This window comes from Elgaria multicarinata, chromosome 3 (genome assembly GCF_023053635.1).
Source record: "Elgaria multicarinata webbii isolate HBS135686 ecotype San Diego chromosome 3, rElgMul1.1.pri, whole genome shotgun sequence".
Lineage (NCBI taxonomy): Eukaryota > Metazoa > Chordata > Lepidosauria > Squamata > Anguidae > Elgaria > Elgaria multicarinata.
This window is the reverse complement of record NC_086173.1, coordinates 130437620-130454648: the sequence shown is the minus strand read 5'-3', so window position 1 is coordinate 130454648 and position 17029 is coordinate 130437620. Positions and strand designations below refer to the sequence as shown.

Here is a 17029-nt window from a genome sequence, read left to right as displayed (position 1 = left end):
GTTTCATGCACAGACTTGGCTAGGTATGTCGGGCTTCACTGGGTGCCCCTGTGAATTGAGTGCTCAAACTAGAATACACACCTGAAACTCTCCTCTGCAGAATGTATTTACTTATTTAATCAAAGCCTGAATAAAAACATTTTAAAACAGCAGTGCCTGTGCAATCTCATTAAAAACTAATTCAATTCTAACTTAAAGAGAGGTTGAAGAATTTGCATTTCAAGGCCTGGGCAAAGAAAAGTTCTTCACCTGTTTCAGGAAAAGAAAAAAAAAGTCAGTGCCACATGAGCCTCCTTTGGGTCAGAAATCTACAGCCATGGTACCACAACAGGAAAAGCCCCTTACTTCAGAAGTGGGCAAACGGGGTGGGAAAGAACTTGGAGAATAGCTGTTTAGGCTCATCTTTGCAAATTAGTGTGGAAGAACCAGCACCTTGAACTGTGCTTGGAAGCAGAGCAGTAGCCAGAGCAATTGTTTCAACACTGCCAAGGCGTGTTCCATTTGATTGGTTGTAGAAGATGAGGTGTGGTTGACAAGCTGACATTCAGGGCTTTGCTAGCCCTGGATCATTGAGGTTTCAAGGAACCCCTCAGTTTTCTGAAATGCAGTTTGAAAACCACTGGTTTAAATCAAAGCACTCGAGTTTAACTCATTTGTGGACAAATAGAGAGAAATAGTGTGGCTTTGAGTGGCTGTTGTTACCAACATAAAGAGAACATACCCATCCGTACCTACACAGTTATTTTGAAATATCTGTGAGTCTATCATAACATAATGCAACCCCAGAAATTTCCAATGTTATAAATATTTTATTAGCATAAAAAATTACGTACAGATAACCATAGGATATACACACACAGCTAGAAGTTGAAGGAAAAATTGATAAACTTTTCAATATGAAACAAAGTAGTTTGTACACATCTCATGGAGATAATAGAGTTGAAATTTCAATTCAATAAGATGTTAATGAGAATGTGGCAGTACAGGAAGATGTTGTAGAACTTTCTTGCAACAGAGAATGGCAGATCACCAGTCATTGTATGAATATGAAATACACAAAGGAGTTTGTTCTCACCTATCGGTAATTGGAAGCATCATGTTGAAGAGGAAGTAGTCATTTATATTATTTTACTATGTACACTATATACAGACCTTCCCAAGACATTTGGGAAAGGAGTGTGTCTCAGAGTTGTAGTATTATGATCATTTTAGATCTGATGCATAATAAAATATAGAGCAATGTTTGAATTTTTACAGGTCTTGTTCTATGGTTGACACCTGTCTTGAGTAAGAAATGTGTGAGAGAGTGAGTGTCTACAACTAATATTTTAGGATGGAAATTACTTGTGTAAGCATTGAAACGGTAGTAAATCAAATGCACCAAGTAAAAATTGTTATATGCCCGTTGAAAATAGTCCTGTTACACCAAGAAAAAACTTTGTTTACAAATAAGAAAATGGCAGTGAACCGATTATCATCCAGAAAAATTCTACAGTGGGGTGGAGAAACTGCAGCAGGACCAATATTCAAAGACATAAAGTACAGAAGTGGTATCTTTAAGGGCAACAATTTAGGGCTGCATATTCAGACACACCACATATAATTTAGGGAAATAAAATTCCCTGGCTATAAGGCTCTGGTGCATTGCACCTAAAAGTGTGATGTTCTATTCTGGGCACTTCATCCATTTTTTTAAAAAAACGTATTCAATGATAAACATGATCTCTAGACACTGAGAGCCATGCAAAATGTAACTGGAGGGGTGCTAGTAGGTTGCAAAGAAAGCATGAGAAAACTAGGGCAAACTGAGCTGTGTAATGATAGTTTTTAGGTGTTTAATATATTAAAGACAGTCTAAATTCAAGTTCCTAAAGGCCCTCTTGTCAGGGTAAGGGTGTGGGAATGCTGTATGACTGAACAATCTTGTAAGTAGGGGTGGGCAAACTCACCTGCACTTGCCTCGGCGTGCGCTCACAGAAGAGGCTCACAAGGCCCCAGTGAAATCACACACTTTCCCTTCCTGCATCAATGATGGTGGCTATTGATACAATGGGGGTGGGGGTTTGTGCAATTTCCAAAGCCTCTGTATATTGTGCACTACACACACACACACACACACACACGTGCGTGCCAATGCCGGCCTTAAAGGCCAAATTGACACACGGGTAAAGGCGCAGATGCAGCATTCACATTTCCCTGAAATGCTGTGGAAAAACATCTCAGGGCTAAGGGCTAGAGGGCATGTTACACTTGCCCTCTAAAGCTGCTAAAAAAGTAGTTTAAGTTGGTGTAGTTTTGATTCCAAGGAGGAGCGCTGTGCCCTGCTGTAGACTAAGCAGGTGGAATGGCCAAGTAGAAGATAATGTACTCTTCAATATGCCAGTGTGAAAAAAGAAACCCTGAGTCTCTTGATACATAAACTGAGATGCTGTGCAGATATTTGCTTTTTCCCTAAATAAGAAATTACGGAGATTCTATCAGTGCAGCATCGAGAGGGATTTCCCCTTTCTACCAGTACACCAGGAATAAGAAATATAAAGAAGAACAAGACTGTTAAAACAGTTTTTGTTTTTTATAAAAAGCAAAACCCACAAGCAACTGAGCATTCCTGTAGATTGGGGGATAAGGTGAGGTTGATATTGAACTAGGTTTTTTTTTTTTAAAAAAAATGTTATTAGTTTATTATTACCAATACCTGTTTAACTGTCAATACAATAAACACGCTAAGTGATTCTCTCTAATTAATGCAAAATAAGATGATTAATCAAAAGGCAAATATGAAAGTTTATCCAGATAAATGTCAGCATGGTGAGGATTTTAGAAAAGAATTCAAGGTTTTCTATCAGATACTGGTGAAACATGGATTTGTTTTTATCTTCCATCTGTGTGTGTATTGGGCTGTTGAAATCTATGTTAAAATTATGCTGTGTTCCTCGGAAAATGAAATTCTCAAAGCTTTTTGCAATACTCATCCTCTTATTTTTTGTCATTTCTGAAGCATGTAATGTGAAAACTCCTTTGGTTCATTATATTTTAAGGCATTTTATATTCCTTTAGAAGGAATTGTTTAATATGTATATGATTTTTTTTTAATGAAATATCTGAAGTCATAGAAAGTGTTTAAATTCAGAGTAGTAGTAGATCCATGCATAACCACCATCTGCTGTTGTTGTTGTTGTTTTAAAAAGCACTTTAAAGTAAATGATTCACTTAGTCCGGGCCTATCTATGAAAATGCATTACCACAATACTGCTTTGAAAATAAAGAACAGTGCTATTGGCATAAAGCTGGATAGACTGTTTAAGATTGCTGCACCAGAACCTCTTGCATCCATACCTGCAACAAATGGGAAAATGGAAGATTAATTGGAGAGTAAAATATACATATTTTTAATCATGAAAAATCACTGCCACTTCTACTCCATCCTCCCACTTCCTTTGGGGTCACACTATCCCAGGCACCCCAGAAGTGCTTCCCCTGATTCCACAGTTTTGACCCACATGCATTTCCTTAGTGACATTTCCCGCTACTGCTGCTGCAATTGCTCCCATATTGGTCTGTGTAAAAGTTGCTCTCAACAGCGTAATTATATATCACAAAATACCACCAAGCCCTTTGGGAAATGCATAAAATGCATATTTGTAAATACTCTGGTGGGAAAAGCCACACGGCCAGAATCCATTACAGGTTGCTAGCTTGCAGAGGAAATGTACCATGCTGGTAAAGGAACGTGTAAAAGAGATCTCTGAGTGTGTGTAGCTATTTGTTTCATTAGGACAGTCCTCATTTGCAGTCTACTCATTACCATTGTCTATCATGCAGACAATGTTCCATTGTTTGCCAGGATTTTAAAATTATTAATGACTTTGCTTTTTTATATATATAGTTAATAATGTTATGTTGTCCAGCTAGTGTATATGTTTATTACCCTTGGTCTTAAACAAACAATTGAGAAGCTATATACCATATACAACTGAAACAAATTAATATTTGGAATAGTCATTCAGCTATCTCCAATTCTGAGAAAGAAAACAACCTGAAAAATTTAAAGCTGATTCCTCTACACATGCTGCTGTCTAATTTACATGGTAATTTACTAGTTCAATTGAATGCAATTTGTCATGCACAGGGACATGAAGAATGTTAATTGGTTTCCTTTTTATAACATTACTATAGAGTATACATGCATAATTTTCTCTCTCTCCCCCCTCTCATCCAATCAATATGGACTCAATTTCTAAAGCAGCACTGCCCAATAATGTCTTGTAGAGGTTATACAGTATATAAACATCTATAATCCCAGATTAAAGTAATTGGGCCTTTATATGAGTCTAGCTCATATATTTATTTATTTATTACATTTATATACCGCCCCATAGCCGAGGCTCTCTGGGCACATTACAAAAGTTTAAAATAGTGAACATTAGAAACAAATATACAAAAATTTAAAAGCATATAAACAGCAATATCATTTAAAACAACTATTCTGGAGTCAGTTAAAAACTCAGCATATGTGGTTAACTGCCTGGGAGAAACTTATTGAAACCAGTTTATCATTATTCTTCAAGTAATCCCAGGAAAATGCAGGATATTTTGGTGTTATTTGCTGAGTGGGGGTTTAGTAGTTAACATGATTTTTTTTAACACAGAACTTCATTACATCTCACTCTAATAATGTGGAAGGTCATGGAGGCTCACTTGTACCTGAATGGTGGGGTATAGGATAGTTTATAAAACATTTATAGTGCAACCCTATACATGTTTACTCAAAGATAAGCCCCAATGAATTCAGTGGGACTTACTCCCAGGTAAGTGTGTATAGGATTACAGCCTTACAGCACAAACCTATAAATATCTACTGAGAAATAAGTAGGTAAGTGTGCATAGGCTTGCAGCTTTAAACACGAAAATCACCTATAATTTTTCCATGAAGTTTATTTATTTATTTATTTATTTATTTTATTTATTTATTACATTTTTATACCGGCCAATAGCAGAAGCTCTCTGGGCGGTTCACAAAAATCTCTGGGCGGTTCACAAAAAGTTCATACTTTCAAAGCCTTCAACATGCTGTTACATTAGTGATGTTCCTTTTTATTAACTTCAATTTATTCTTCATGAATATCTGTCCCTCCTAGTGCATGTCATCTGCCTCCCTTCAAGATACTATTCTGTCTGGCTTACACCATTACTCTCCTTTTGAGTATGCTGCTGTGAGGAAAAAGCAAATGATTTTTACTTCTAATTGTGAGTTGCCTGATGAACATGCTTTTATGAAATGAGAAAAGATCTGAAGAGATGAGTGACTTAGAACTTTGCATCAAAGCTCTGGGTGGACTAAAATCTCTGGCTGGGAGATGAAATTGGCCCAACATGGGCCCAGGCCCTGCCAGCTGGGTACTGTGTCAGCAAGCATGCGAGGGAAAGTGGGCTGGATGGTGGAGTAGCTGTGGTTTACAAAGATAATCTTAACCTGACTAGACTCCCTGTCTGGGAATTGAATCACATCGAGTGTGTGTACCTGAGTCTGAAGACCCAGGACGAGGGGATTCTGTTAGCGTACCGGCCACCCTTCTGCCTACTCGCAGTGGGTGTTGGAGTCAGTCGCCCAGGCTTTTGGTCCTGGGAGACTTCAACATCCCATTCGAGACCAGTTTGTCAGGTGCAGCTTGGGAGTTCATGGCATCCATGACAATCATGAGCCTATCCGAATTAGTCTTTGGACCCACACATTCAGCAGGTCATACCTTCGATGCTGTTTTCAGTTCTGAACAGACGGATCTGTTGGCGGAGGTGTTAAATACCTCTGCGTTGTCATGGACAGACCATTTTCTGGTTAGGGTTAATATCATGGCTACCATCCGCCCCTGTAGGGGAGGCGGACCTATTAAGATGGTCCGCCCTCAAAGGCTGATGGATCCTCTTGGATTCCAGAAAGCCTTAGAGGGTATGGCTGGTATCGTTAACAATCCTGTAGAAGCCCTGGCCAATAGATGGAATCAAGATCTGACTAGGACTATCAACACAATTGCCCCCAAATGTCTTCTCCAACCTGCTTCTAACCGGGCACCCTGGTATACAGAAGATCTCAGGGAGTTGAAGCAGGAAGGACGATGACTGGAGCATTGATGGCAGAAAACTCAACTTATATCCGACAAGACACGACAAATAGAACATCTTTGTTCCTATGGGGTGGAAATACGTGCAGAAAAAAAAACTTTTCTCTCTGCACTCATTGCATCTGTGAACTCATGTCCAGCAGAACTGTTCAGGGTGATGAGGGTTCTAACTCAGGCATCTTGCCCCCTGCACACGATCTTAGAGCCTTCGGTAGTTCACTGTGATGCCTTTAGTAATCACTTCACAGATAAAATCTCTCGGATAAGCGCCGACTTAGATGCCATCATTATAGCAGAAGCTAACAATGGAGTGTCCAGCAACTCCGTGAGTAGGATTTCACTAGATACAGGTGAATACCAAGGACGTGGACAGACTGCTTGGAAGAGTGAGGAGGGCAACTTGCCCTCTCAATCCCTTTCCTTCTTGGCTGGTCATCCAGGGAGGAGATACAGTTAGATTACAACTACAACTTATCATTAATGCATCTCTCAGGGAGCTTTCCATCATGTTTAAAAGAAGCGGTGGTACAGCCGCTTCTAAAAAAAGAAATCCCTCCCTGGACCCCCGGGACATTAGTAACTACAGCCTAGTATCAAATCTTCTGTTTTTGGGGCCAGGTGAATGACAGGGCAGTTGCCTTCCAACTCCAAGCAGTTTTGGATGATGCAGATTTTTTAGACCCATTTCAAACTGTCTTCAGGGCAGGATACGGAATTGAGACAGCTATGGTCACCTTAGTGGATGATTTATTTATTTATTTATTAAATTTATATACCGCCCCATAGCTGAAGCTCTCTGGGTGGTTTACAAAAGTTAAAAACAGTGAACATTAAAAAGTATACAAAATTTAAAACCATCAAAAATATAAAAACAACAGTATCCATTTAAACAACAGTTCTGGGGTCCGTTAAAAAACAAACAAACTTAGCATATGTTGTTAAATGCCTGGGAGAAGAGAAAGGTCTTGTCCTGGTGCCGAAAAGATAACAATGTTGGCGCCAGGTGAGCCTTATTGGGGAGACCATTTCATAATTGGGGGGCCACCACTGAAAAGGCCCTCTCCCTTGTTGCCATCCTCCAACCTTCCCTCGGAGTAGGCACTCGGAGGAGGACCTTAGATGTTGAGTGCAGTGTATGGGTATTGCTTGAGTATTGACAGGGGGAGTGTGTCCCTGCTGGTGTTTCTGGACCTCTCAGCAGCTTTCAATACCATTGACATGGTATACGCCTGGGAGGTTTGGGAATCGGTGTGTATAAGATCGCCACCCCTCAGGACTATCCCATGTCACCCCCTCCAGATCTGTCTTTTTGCTTTATATAATGTTCACAGTTTTTCATGAATAAGTTCATTCAAACCTGTTCTGCATTAGTTTGTGATTTTTTTTAAAAAAAAAAGTCCGCACAAAAATTTGTATGAATCCTTGTACACAATTTCCCATGATAAATGCATTTTTTGCAAGCACTTTCCCTTAATATATGCCTTTTGTATGCAATTTCCCTAATTAAGCATTTTTGTATACATCTTTTAGAGAAATGAATCAGAAAATTCAGAGAAGTGTGAAAAACAAAGGATAATTGTGTTTGGGAAATGCAAATTAGGTCAGTTTGTATTGTAATGCAAACCAAATGTCACACCCCACCACTATCCTAATTTATAATGAAATGATGAAACTCCATGCAGTAAACATACTTGCTAGTTTAGGAACTTTAATCTGCTCACTGCTAATGCCATCTCCACCATCAGTTGCTGCTTTCACTTCTATAATATAGTCATCATTTAAAGGGAGCAGAAGTTCTGCAGATGTTCTGTTTGTTACCAGGACACTGAGATGCTTCTGACTGTTAGTCCGGTATAAAACCTGCAATATAAAAAGAAATGTAATGAGTTTGGTGATATTATTTCATCATCTGTAATGTATTTAATGTCATTTCTAGGTGGAAGAAAAAAATCAGATTCTTTTTTATAAAAAAAATAGCCGGGGGTAGGTGGGGGCCATTTTGCAGGATTGTGCCTAATATCTTACAAGGCCCTGAAAATACATAACATTAATCAAACATTTTTATCACAGCTTTAATGTAGAATGGCAGAATACATTACAACAACAAATGTATAATATATTTTACTGAGTTTCTCTGAAATGGAATCTTCTATAAATTATTGTTCTATTTCAAAGTTGTCGTTACCTGGATCAAGCACTGAAAGCAATAAATAGGGATAGGAGATTGGGGGTGTTAAATAATATACAAAATGTGAAGAATGGTGAGAGAAAGGCTGCATGTAGTAAGCAACTAGTGTGACATGGAATTTAACTGCCTATTTCTTGCTGCATTTTATATATTTATACAATCTATAACAACATGTACTGCAATAAATCTCTTTGCAAGATATAATTAATCTAGAAGTCATTCTGGCAATAGTCCAGGGAATTTGTAATGTTGGTCATGAGCAGGGCTGGCCTAAGACATTTTGGCGAAGGACATGATGGTGCCTCTTCCCTCCCCTGTCCATGTGCAAATGGTGACTGGATTGGCAGTTGAATTTTATTTTACCTCATAGATGTAGACTACGGAAGTTCAGGTATAGATACCTGCATGTTCAGCATTCGACGGTAATGTACTTCTACCATTGCTGATGTAGGTTTTCTACAATTCTTACAATGACTATGAGCACACTGATTGACATATGGTAATATTAAGGTCTATGCCAGATTACTGCAATTAAATACAACACATTTTTTAGCATTGCATTTTATAATATGAATATTTTAAAAAGGCACTGCTATGGCAGTGGTAAAAAGGAATACTCCTGGTATTTATGCAAAATTGGCTGTTTCTAGCAAGAATTTTAAGCTTTATCATTGCCGCCTTGCTTGTACTCACCTTATAGCCAATTACTTCAGACTCATTTTCCATTGCATGCACCTGCTCCCAATTCAGCACTACCCTGGAGTCTGTGACGTTCCACACAATGTTTCCTGGAGGCTGGCTGGGCGCTGGAAATATATAATGAAAACATGATTTTAATATAAGTGGCATTAGAAATTTATTATGCTGGAGCAAGTAATAGTCCAGGTAATTGACTGTCATCACATGTGAATCATTATTTGTACACTGTATTCATTTTTGAAAATATGGAGAAATATGTCAAAATTATTTTTAAACTTACTGAGCCTGCAATCCTAAACACAGTTTCTACTGAGTAAACCCCACTAAACACAGTGGGACCTATGTCTGTTTTTGATATATTAGAAGGAATGATCTCTCTCTTTTTGTTGTTTTGTTTTTACATTGTCAGTTACTCTTTTCTCTTCTTCCTTAAATGACTGGTTATGGAACACAATGAATTACAGCAAATTAAAGAGACCATTTTAAAGGTTCAGTCAAATCATGGCAGAACCACATCCAACAAGAATTTGTAAGGAAGTATTATCCAAAGTGTGACGACTTCAAAATAAGAAAATAAAATTAAAAATCCCAATCAAATGAAAATAAACTTTTATTAACTAAGCTATCATGTGAACTGCTTAATACAGTCGAAATATGATGAATTTGTACATTATTTTAATTACTGGAAGTTAGGATTACTCACCCCCGCCCCCTGCGCGAAGTAGTCCTATCACCTGCTGCTTTTGAAATATTGACCTGCATTTAGAATGTGCTGAATTATCTTGCATTCAATGTTCAGGAAGAAATTAACTATTGTTGAGGAGGGAGAGATTTAGAAATGGTTCCTGCAAAACATTTCTGTTGCATGAATATTTATCTCTTTTTATCCTGTTTGGTATCCCTGTTTTCCATTGGCTGCTGCTTTGTTTGGCAATAATTTTTTCTTTGTAGGGCTTCTTCTGCTAGCCTGCTTTACTCACATGATCTATGACAATGAGTAAACATAGGCCATAGCTAGACCTAAGGTTTATCCCTGGATCATCCAGGGGTCAAACCTGTTCATCTAGGTGACATACAGGGAATCCAGTGCTCAGACAGAGGTGAACCCTGGATGATCCCAGGATAAACCTTAGGTCTAGCTGTGGCCATAATCATAATGCCAATCATATTTATTATGTGCTTATGTCACTGAGGGCAAACAAAGTCAATTAAAAGAGAGGATAATGCCTCCTGAATAAGAACATAAGAACATAAAAAGCCATGCTGGATCAGACTAAGGGTCCATCCAGTCCAGTATTCTGTTCATACAGTGGCCAACCAGCTGCTGATGGAAGACCTACTAGCAGGACATGAGTGCAACAGCACCCTCTTGTCCATGTTCCCCAGCAACTAGTATATATAGGTTTACTGCCTCTGATACTGGAGGTAGCACAGAGCCGCCATAGAGCCAATGTTGTGCAGACTTCTACTGTTACTTTCTACTGTTAGTTTTACCCTACCCTGTACCTGTTTGCATTCTCTTCCCCTCCTTATTGTTTTACTATGATTTTATTAGATTGTAAGCCTATGCGGCAGGGTCTTGCTATTTACTGTTTTACTCTGTACAGCACCATGTACACTGATGGTGCTATATAAATAAATAATAATAATAATAATAATAATAATAATAATAATAATAATAAGTGAAGACTGGCCAATTACCAATAAATAAATAAAACCAAAAAACCAAAAAACAAAGGGCGGTGTCACTGTAAACACTGCTGAAACAAGTGCTAGATTTCGAAGTAAGCCATGGCTTATGGCCACATATTATGAGGGGCTTCTAAATATGTTGGAGACAACTAATATGGGATCACTTTGGCTTAAATTTATTGGAAAGTCTGGTGTGACTTACAGCAGAGTTGCCTTTTATAGAGAAAGTGTGGCAACACAGCATTTGGAATTGGAGGCAACCAGCACAAACTAGAGCCAGTTTAAAAGGAGTTCAAATCCATTTACTTTATTAGTGCTTTTATACAGGTCTTCAGAGAAGGCTATCTCACAGTGTTTAACTATAGCACCCCCTAATGCTGAATTGTATTTTTCTTTACCCTTCCTATCATAAGCCAATACCCCTTTCTCTCTTTATTTTTATGGTATGAGGCCTCTGAATCTTGATATGCTTTAGGGCCTCAGCATCCCTGGCTGAAACTATCACAAAAGCCACTATTTTGGGTTCAGCCCTAACTGGGTTTTCAGGCACAGTGCTCCTATAACAAATCACTATCGCCTAAAACTGCAGGATAATTATATTAGTATCTGCTCAAATGATAATTGGCTATCCCTTGCTGTTTCAGGCACTGATTTCAAAGCATGCTAATGATCTATGCTGTCATTTGTTATACAAGATTTTCTCCTAGGTAAATAAGTATTGGTGAACAGTCATACACAAAAATTAGGAATCAGTGTCTAACAAAGACTCAAATACAGATAAAATTAACGAAACAAAAAACTTTCCAAGCCTTACAGAATAAACTAAGAATAAAGATGATTGTTATTTCTTTTGGTGGTATTAACCTAAACATCACGGGTACAATCCAGCCAAAGTGAACCAATCTAAAATCCTGTTAATTTCAGTGGAAAACGTTTAAGTATGTGCTTAACTTTCTCACAAAAATCAGTTGGAATTTTAAATGCTGAACTTCATCTGGATTATACCTTAGCTAATGCTTGTCTTTCTGAATTAGTATAGTATTTTTTTTAAAAAAAGTGTTCTGCTTAGATTGGGTGACCATATTTTGGAAACCAAAAAGGAGGACAACATGGTCGGCCCCCAAGGGGGCGTGTCCAGCACCAAGGGGGCGTGCCCACCCGAACATAGCCTTGGTCACATGTCTGATTTACAGCACACATTTAAGAAAAATCTGTTCTACATAACATCTTAATGTTAAAATCACTGAAATAAAGAACAAGTGAGAGATTCAATGTATCTGAAATTAACTTCACTCACTCCTACTTTTGTAGGTTTTGCTGTACTTTGAAGCTTTTGCTATACCCTCTGTGTTACATTCTCCCCTTCCCTCAAATATATCTTCTGACTGTATCTTCACTCATTGCAAGCTGCTGTTGTTGTTAACAGGGTTTGCTACTGGCCGGCCAGATGGCTGGTTTTTTTAAATTTCAATTTTTTAAAAAAGCTTGCATATAATTGTCACAAGTTTCTCTATTCTAACATTAGGGTGGGTGTTGTGGCAGTGAACACTACTTTGCCCATTCACACTTCTCACTTATATACATTAGCTTCTCAAGGCTTGTGTTTTGGCACCACTTCGCACATCCAGACTTAGAGCTCCTGTCTACTTCCTGCACAAACATGTGACTCTGAGACCCTCTTCCTAATGCCCTGCGTTTCATGCCAGCACCATGGGGCTAAGTTACAATAGATGTCTCTGGGTTGTCTGTGCAGCCTCTGTTGTCTCTCACTCTAAGTCACTGCAGACAAACCAAAGCCTCCAGCCTCAAACAATCTCTCTCTCTCTCTCCCCCAAAGTCTCCCAATAATCCAGCTAGGCTGCACACTTGTGGCTTGGGATATTGCTTATTGCAGGTTATTGCTTGGTCATGTCTGGTGACTCTTACATCATCATCATCATCATTATTATTATTATTATTATTATTATTATTATTATTATTATTTTATTTCCCGCCTTTTGCCCAATACTTTAAAAACCTCTGCCACCAGCCGCCTCCACCTCCTCTCCTCCTGCACAACTTTGATGCACTCTTAAAACACTCTGCATGGCAAGCCAGCCTCAGGGCCAAGCTACAGGTGCATCTGGGTTGCCTTCAGCCTCTTTCTGCCTTATGACAGCCTGCCAACATTTCCAGCCTCAAATAATCCCCCACCCCCTCTCTCTCTACCAAAGTCTCCCAATGGTCCAGCCAGGCTGTGCACTTGTACCCTGTGGTTGGGGGTAGGGCAACAGCGTAGAGCTTGGTTGCATCTGGTGACTCTTGTTTTTTTAAAAAAACTCCACCACCAGCCGCCTCTGCCTGCACCAAAACTGGACTCTGAGACACTCTTAAAAAGGCTCTGTGTGGTACAGCAGCTTCTCAGGGCTCAGCTACAGCCATCTCTGAGTTGTGTCTTCAGTCTGTCTCTAAGAGATATGCCAGCCAGCCAAAGCCACAAATCTATCTATTTTTCTTTGGTATGCACTTTAAATGTTCTGCATTGCATCCCAGCAGTGCAGTCAGAGCCTAGCTCACAGGTGTACAAAGGGAAGTGGAAGGGAAGTGGTAGCGAAGCAAAGCAATGATATGCCAGCTTCCAACATTCGCAACAACAGGGCAGCCTCAAAGAAGACTGGCACCTTACTGTTGATTGTGAGAGTTTTTCTCTAAAGATGACCCTTCATTGCCCATGATGTGGAAATTTGAGAAAAAGGCCTCTGGTCCATTGTGTTTTGCCCTGTGGGCTGCTTTGACTGACCTCTCCTTTCCCACATTTTGATTTGTGGATGCCTTGCCTCTGCTGAGCTCCAGGTACCTGACTGCACACCAAATCTGCAACAGGAAAGGTGCCCTGCTTGCCCAGGACTTCTTACCTAAAGACTGGAGATCCCCTTAATGCCAAGGGCTGAAACTGCTCAATGTGCAACACTCAAAAGGGAAGGTTTGACAACCTGAGTTTGAAGGATATGGCTCCAGCAGTTTTAAAACACAATAATTTTAAAACTTTGAACTTTTAAAAAAATCCTTAAAAAAATGGATGAACAGATCTGATTCAAATTTGTCATGGCTAAATCTCTGTTTAAGAGCTATCATGGTGCCAACTTCCAGCCCTTTATCTTTAAAAATGTCATTTTTTAAAAAATAATCATTTTAAAACCTCAAACGTTTTTTAAAAATCCTAAAACTCAATGGATGAACAGATCTGTTTCAAACTTGGCATAGCTAAAGTCCTTGTTAAGAGCAATCATGGTGCCAAGTTTAATCTCTTTATCTTTAAAAATAACATTTTTTAAAAAAAAATATATTTTTAAATCCTCAAATTTTAAAAAATTCCTAAAAATCTATGGATAAATGGATCTGTTTAAAATTTGGTATGGCTAAAGCTCTACCTAAATCCTATCATGGTGCCAATTTTCATCTCTTTATCTTTAAAAATGATGATTTTAAAAATAATAATTTTAAAACCTCAATATTTTTAAAAAAATCCTCAAAAATTGATGGATGAATGGATATGTTTCAAATTTGGTGCGGCTAAAGCTCTACCTAAAACCTATCGTGGTGCGAAGTTTCATCTCTTTATCTTTAAAAATGACAATTTTAAAATTAATAATTTTAAAACCTCAATTTTTAAGAAATTCCTAAAAAATCAATGGATGAACGGATCTGTTTCAAGTTTGGTATGACTAAAGCCCTACCTAAGCCCTACCTATCATGCCAAGTTTCATGTCTTTATCTTTAAAAAGGACCGAGTTATAAGCATTTTTGTTAATTCCCATTAGAGCTGCTCTTTGGCTGGGGAAGATTAGAAAAATCTGGATTTCCCCTCCCGGATTTGTCACCAAAAAACCAGACAAATCTGGGCAAATCCGGTCATATAGTCACCCTAGATATGAACTTTCATCTTGCTTGATTGAGGCCTAGCTCACTGGCCAAAACCTGACTGGCTGTTAATAGGATGTTTTTAGGATGTTTTAATAATGTGTACTATGTTTTTAATCAATTTTATGTATTTATACTTATTGTTGTTCCCCGCCTCAATCCAAACAGAGAGGCGGATAAGAAATATATGATGATGATGATGATTCCCTTCCCTACCACCGCCACATTTTTTTCTAGAAAAGAAACAGAGACAAGAAAAGGTGGATAAGGTATGAAAGACTTCCTTAGGCTTTACAGAATGTTCCTAGCAAACAGACAGTCTCAGGTCCTGAATAGTCCTGAGCAGGATCTACACTACTGTTTTATAGTGGTATTGAAGCACACTGACAACTATTGGGGCCCAGGATACATTCCATATACTGTTTTCAAACCATTTTCAAAGTGTTATATCCTGCTTGGTGTAGATATGGCCCTAATCTCTCCTTAGGTAGAAGACAATCTGGGGAAGAATGAAGGGAGCCATTCCATTGGAACTAAGGAACTGTTGATCAATGTTCACAGAAGCCTCTAGCCATCTGCTCAGCAAGAGAGAGACAGAAGAGGTAGCTGTAGTTTATATACGTCACTCAAGCACAGCTAAATGTTATGCAGTTCCATAGAGGTTATAACCCCTGGACCAATCTGACTTAAATGTCAAATCAGAGTTTAAGATGCTAACTATTATTTTATTTTATTGAAAAATACATAGGTCACCTTTCAGCATTGCTGATCTCAGGGAAGCAAACTCAATACAAAATTAACAACAACTACTTCCCAAAACACTGCTCAATCAATAAAACAAAATAAAAACATTAACAGTGAATGATAGGTCACAATCATAATTGCACAGCTATGTGTAAGTGTTTTTCAGTTTTAGTATTGAGACTCCCTCACCCCTAAAAATAAACGTGAAAGGACAACTTTTATTTTCTTTGGCTCCTACTGCAGGGAGGAGGGAAAACCCTATAATAGGCCAAATTTGTAGCATTGCCCTTGACTTACTTCAACTTTTAAATATGCAGTTTTCAAGATTATATTAGGATTATAATTAAAATGACAAAGGTCACTAAAAATGATTTGCTTTTTCAATTACTACAGAATCGCAATATTATAACTTAAATAGCTGCAGGGGTCATTACAACAACTGGCTTCTTCTTGCTTAATTTCTAGGATGATCTTCACCAGTTTCCAAATCTATACTGAAATTTACATTTTCATCTCTCCACATCACATCAGAAAGTTGCAATTAAGAGATAGCCTCAATTATTACAGGCTGACTGTGAGATAATAAACCATGATGGGGATTATGAAACTCATGCTGAATCTGAGAGTATTAGAAATGAATCTTGATTGGATGGTTATCCCCCTGAAGAGTTCTAATTAGGCTAAACTCTTGAAAACATGACATAAAATGAAATTTACCCATATATCTTGGAAATACATTCTGATGAATTGATACTTTGTGTTGTGCTCTACCTGTGCTGCTGAAAGTAACAGAGGTTTTAAAAGACAAATATTGGTCCTGTTCAGGCAACATGCTAAGCTATGGTTAGGCTGCAAAAAAAACCATATTTTGCAGCAAATGGTTTGTGAGCATGTTTAAACTGTGTTTATGTAGCCACCATGGTTAGGAATGGTTTACAAGACACGCTAAGCCATAACGTTTAGCTAAAAATGCTCAACCACCGTGGCTTGGTGTGTCTTAAGAACAGGGTCATTTTGAAGTCTTTCTCTCACATGATACCCATTTCCCTGGATGAATTGCTCAGGGATGGAGTGTCAACAATCCTGTTTAAGCCTGTGAGTTCTCCATAACCCCACTTTCGAGCAAAGTTGTTAAAGGTGGCAGAATTTGGGGCAGTGATGCAGTTAGGTAACACCATCACTGACTGCTAGAATCTGGAGGCCTCTAAGTACCAAAGAACATATTTCAGATGCCCAAAATATGAAGTTGGTTGTCTAAAATGCCAGCTTGAATCTAGTTCTTAACATCTAGGTAAATATTGTTGTCCGCCTGAAATATGTACAAATGTACCCCCCAACTGCCCCATGCTAAGGTTATAGTCTGGATCCGGTCTCCTGTGTTACTTTTAAACAAAACAACTGCATGCTAGATTGTAAAAGTCCGTCTTTCCCACCATGGTGACATGTATTGTATTTCTATTTAAAGTATGTCACTTAACTTTTGCATATATAATATAAATTAGCATATGCAAATATTATGTACTATTACATGGTTTTGTGTGTGTGTGTGTGTGTTTGGTAGTACATAAGTGGCTACCCTAATGTGAGTTGATCACTGAATGGTAGTAGCTGTTGGGAATACTCCCAAGTTCCAAGCACCACCACTCTTGCAGTGCTGACATGCTGTGGGAGAGGTTGGAGAGGGTGC

General features: G+C 38.5%; 1 protein-coding gene across 1 annotated transcript in view; it reads right to left on the bottom strand.

Moving 5' to 3' along the window:
* Positions 1-3238: 3238 nt before the first annotated feature.
* CNTN3 (contactin 3) overlaps positions 3239-17029 on the bottom strand; it is a 161849-nt gene continuing 148058 nt past the window's right edge. The window contains exons 18-20 of the mRNA XM_063123413.1: positions 9001-9113; positions 7811-7979; positions 3239-3336 (exon numbers count right to left, since the gene is read on the bottom strand). Of these exons, the coding sequence (XP_062979483.1) occupies positions 3239-3336; positions 7811-7979; positions 9001-9113 (380 nt within the window). The remainder of the gene's footprint in view (positions 3337-7810; positions 7980-9000; positions 9114-17029) is intronic.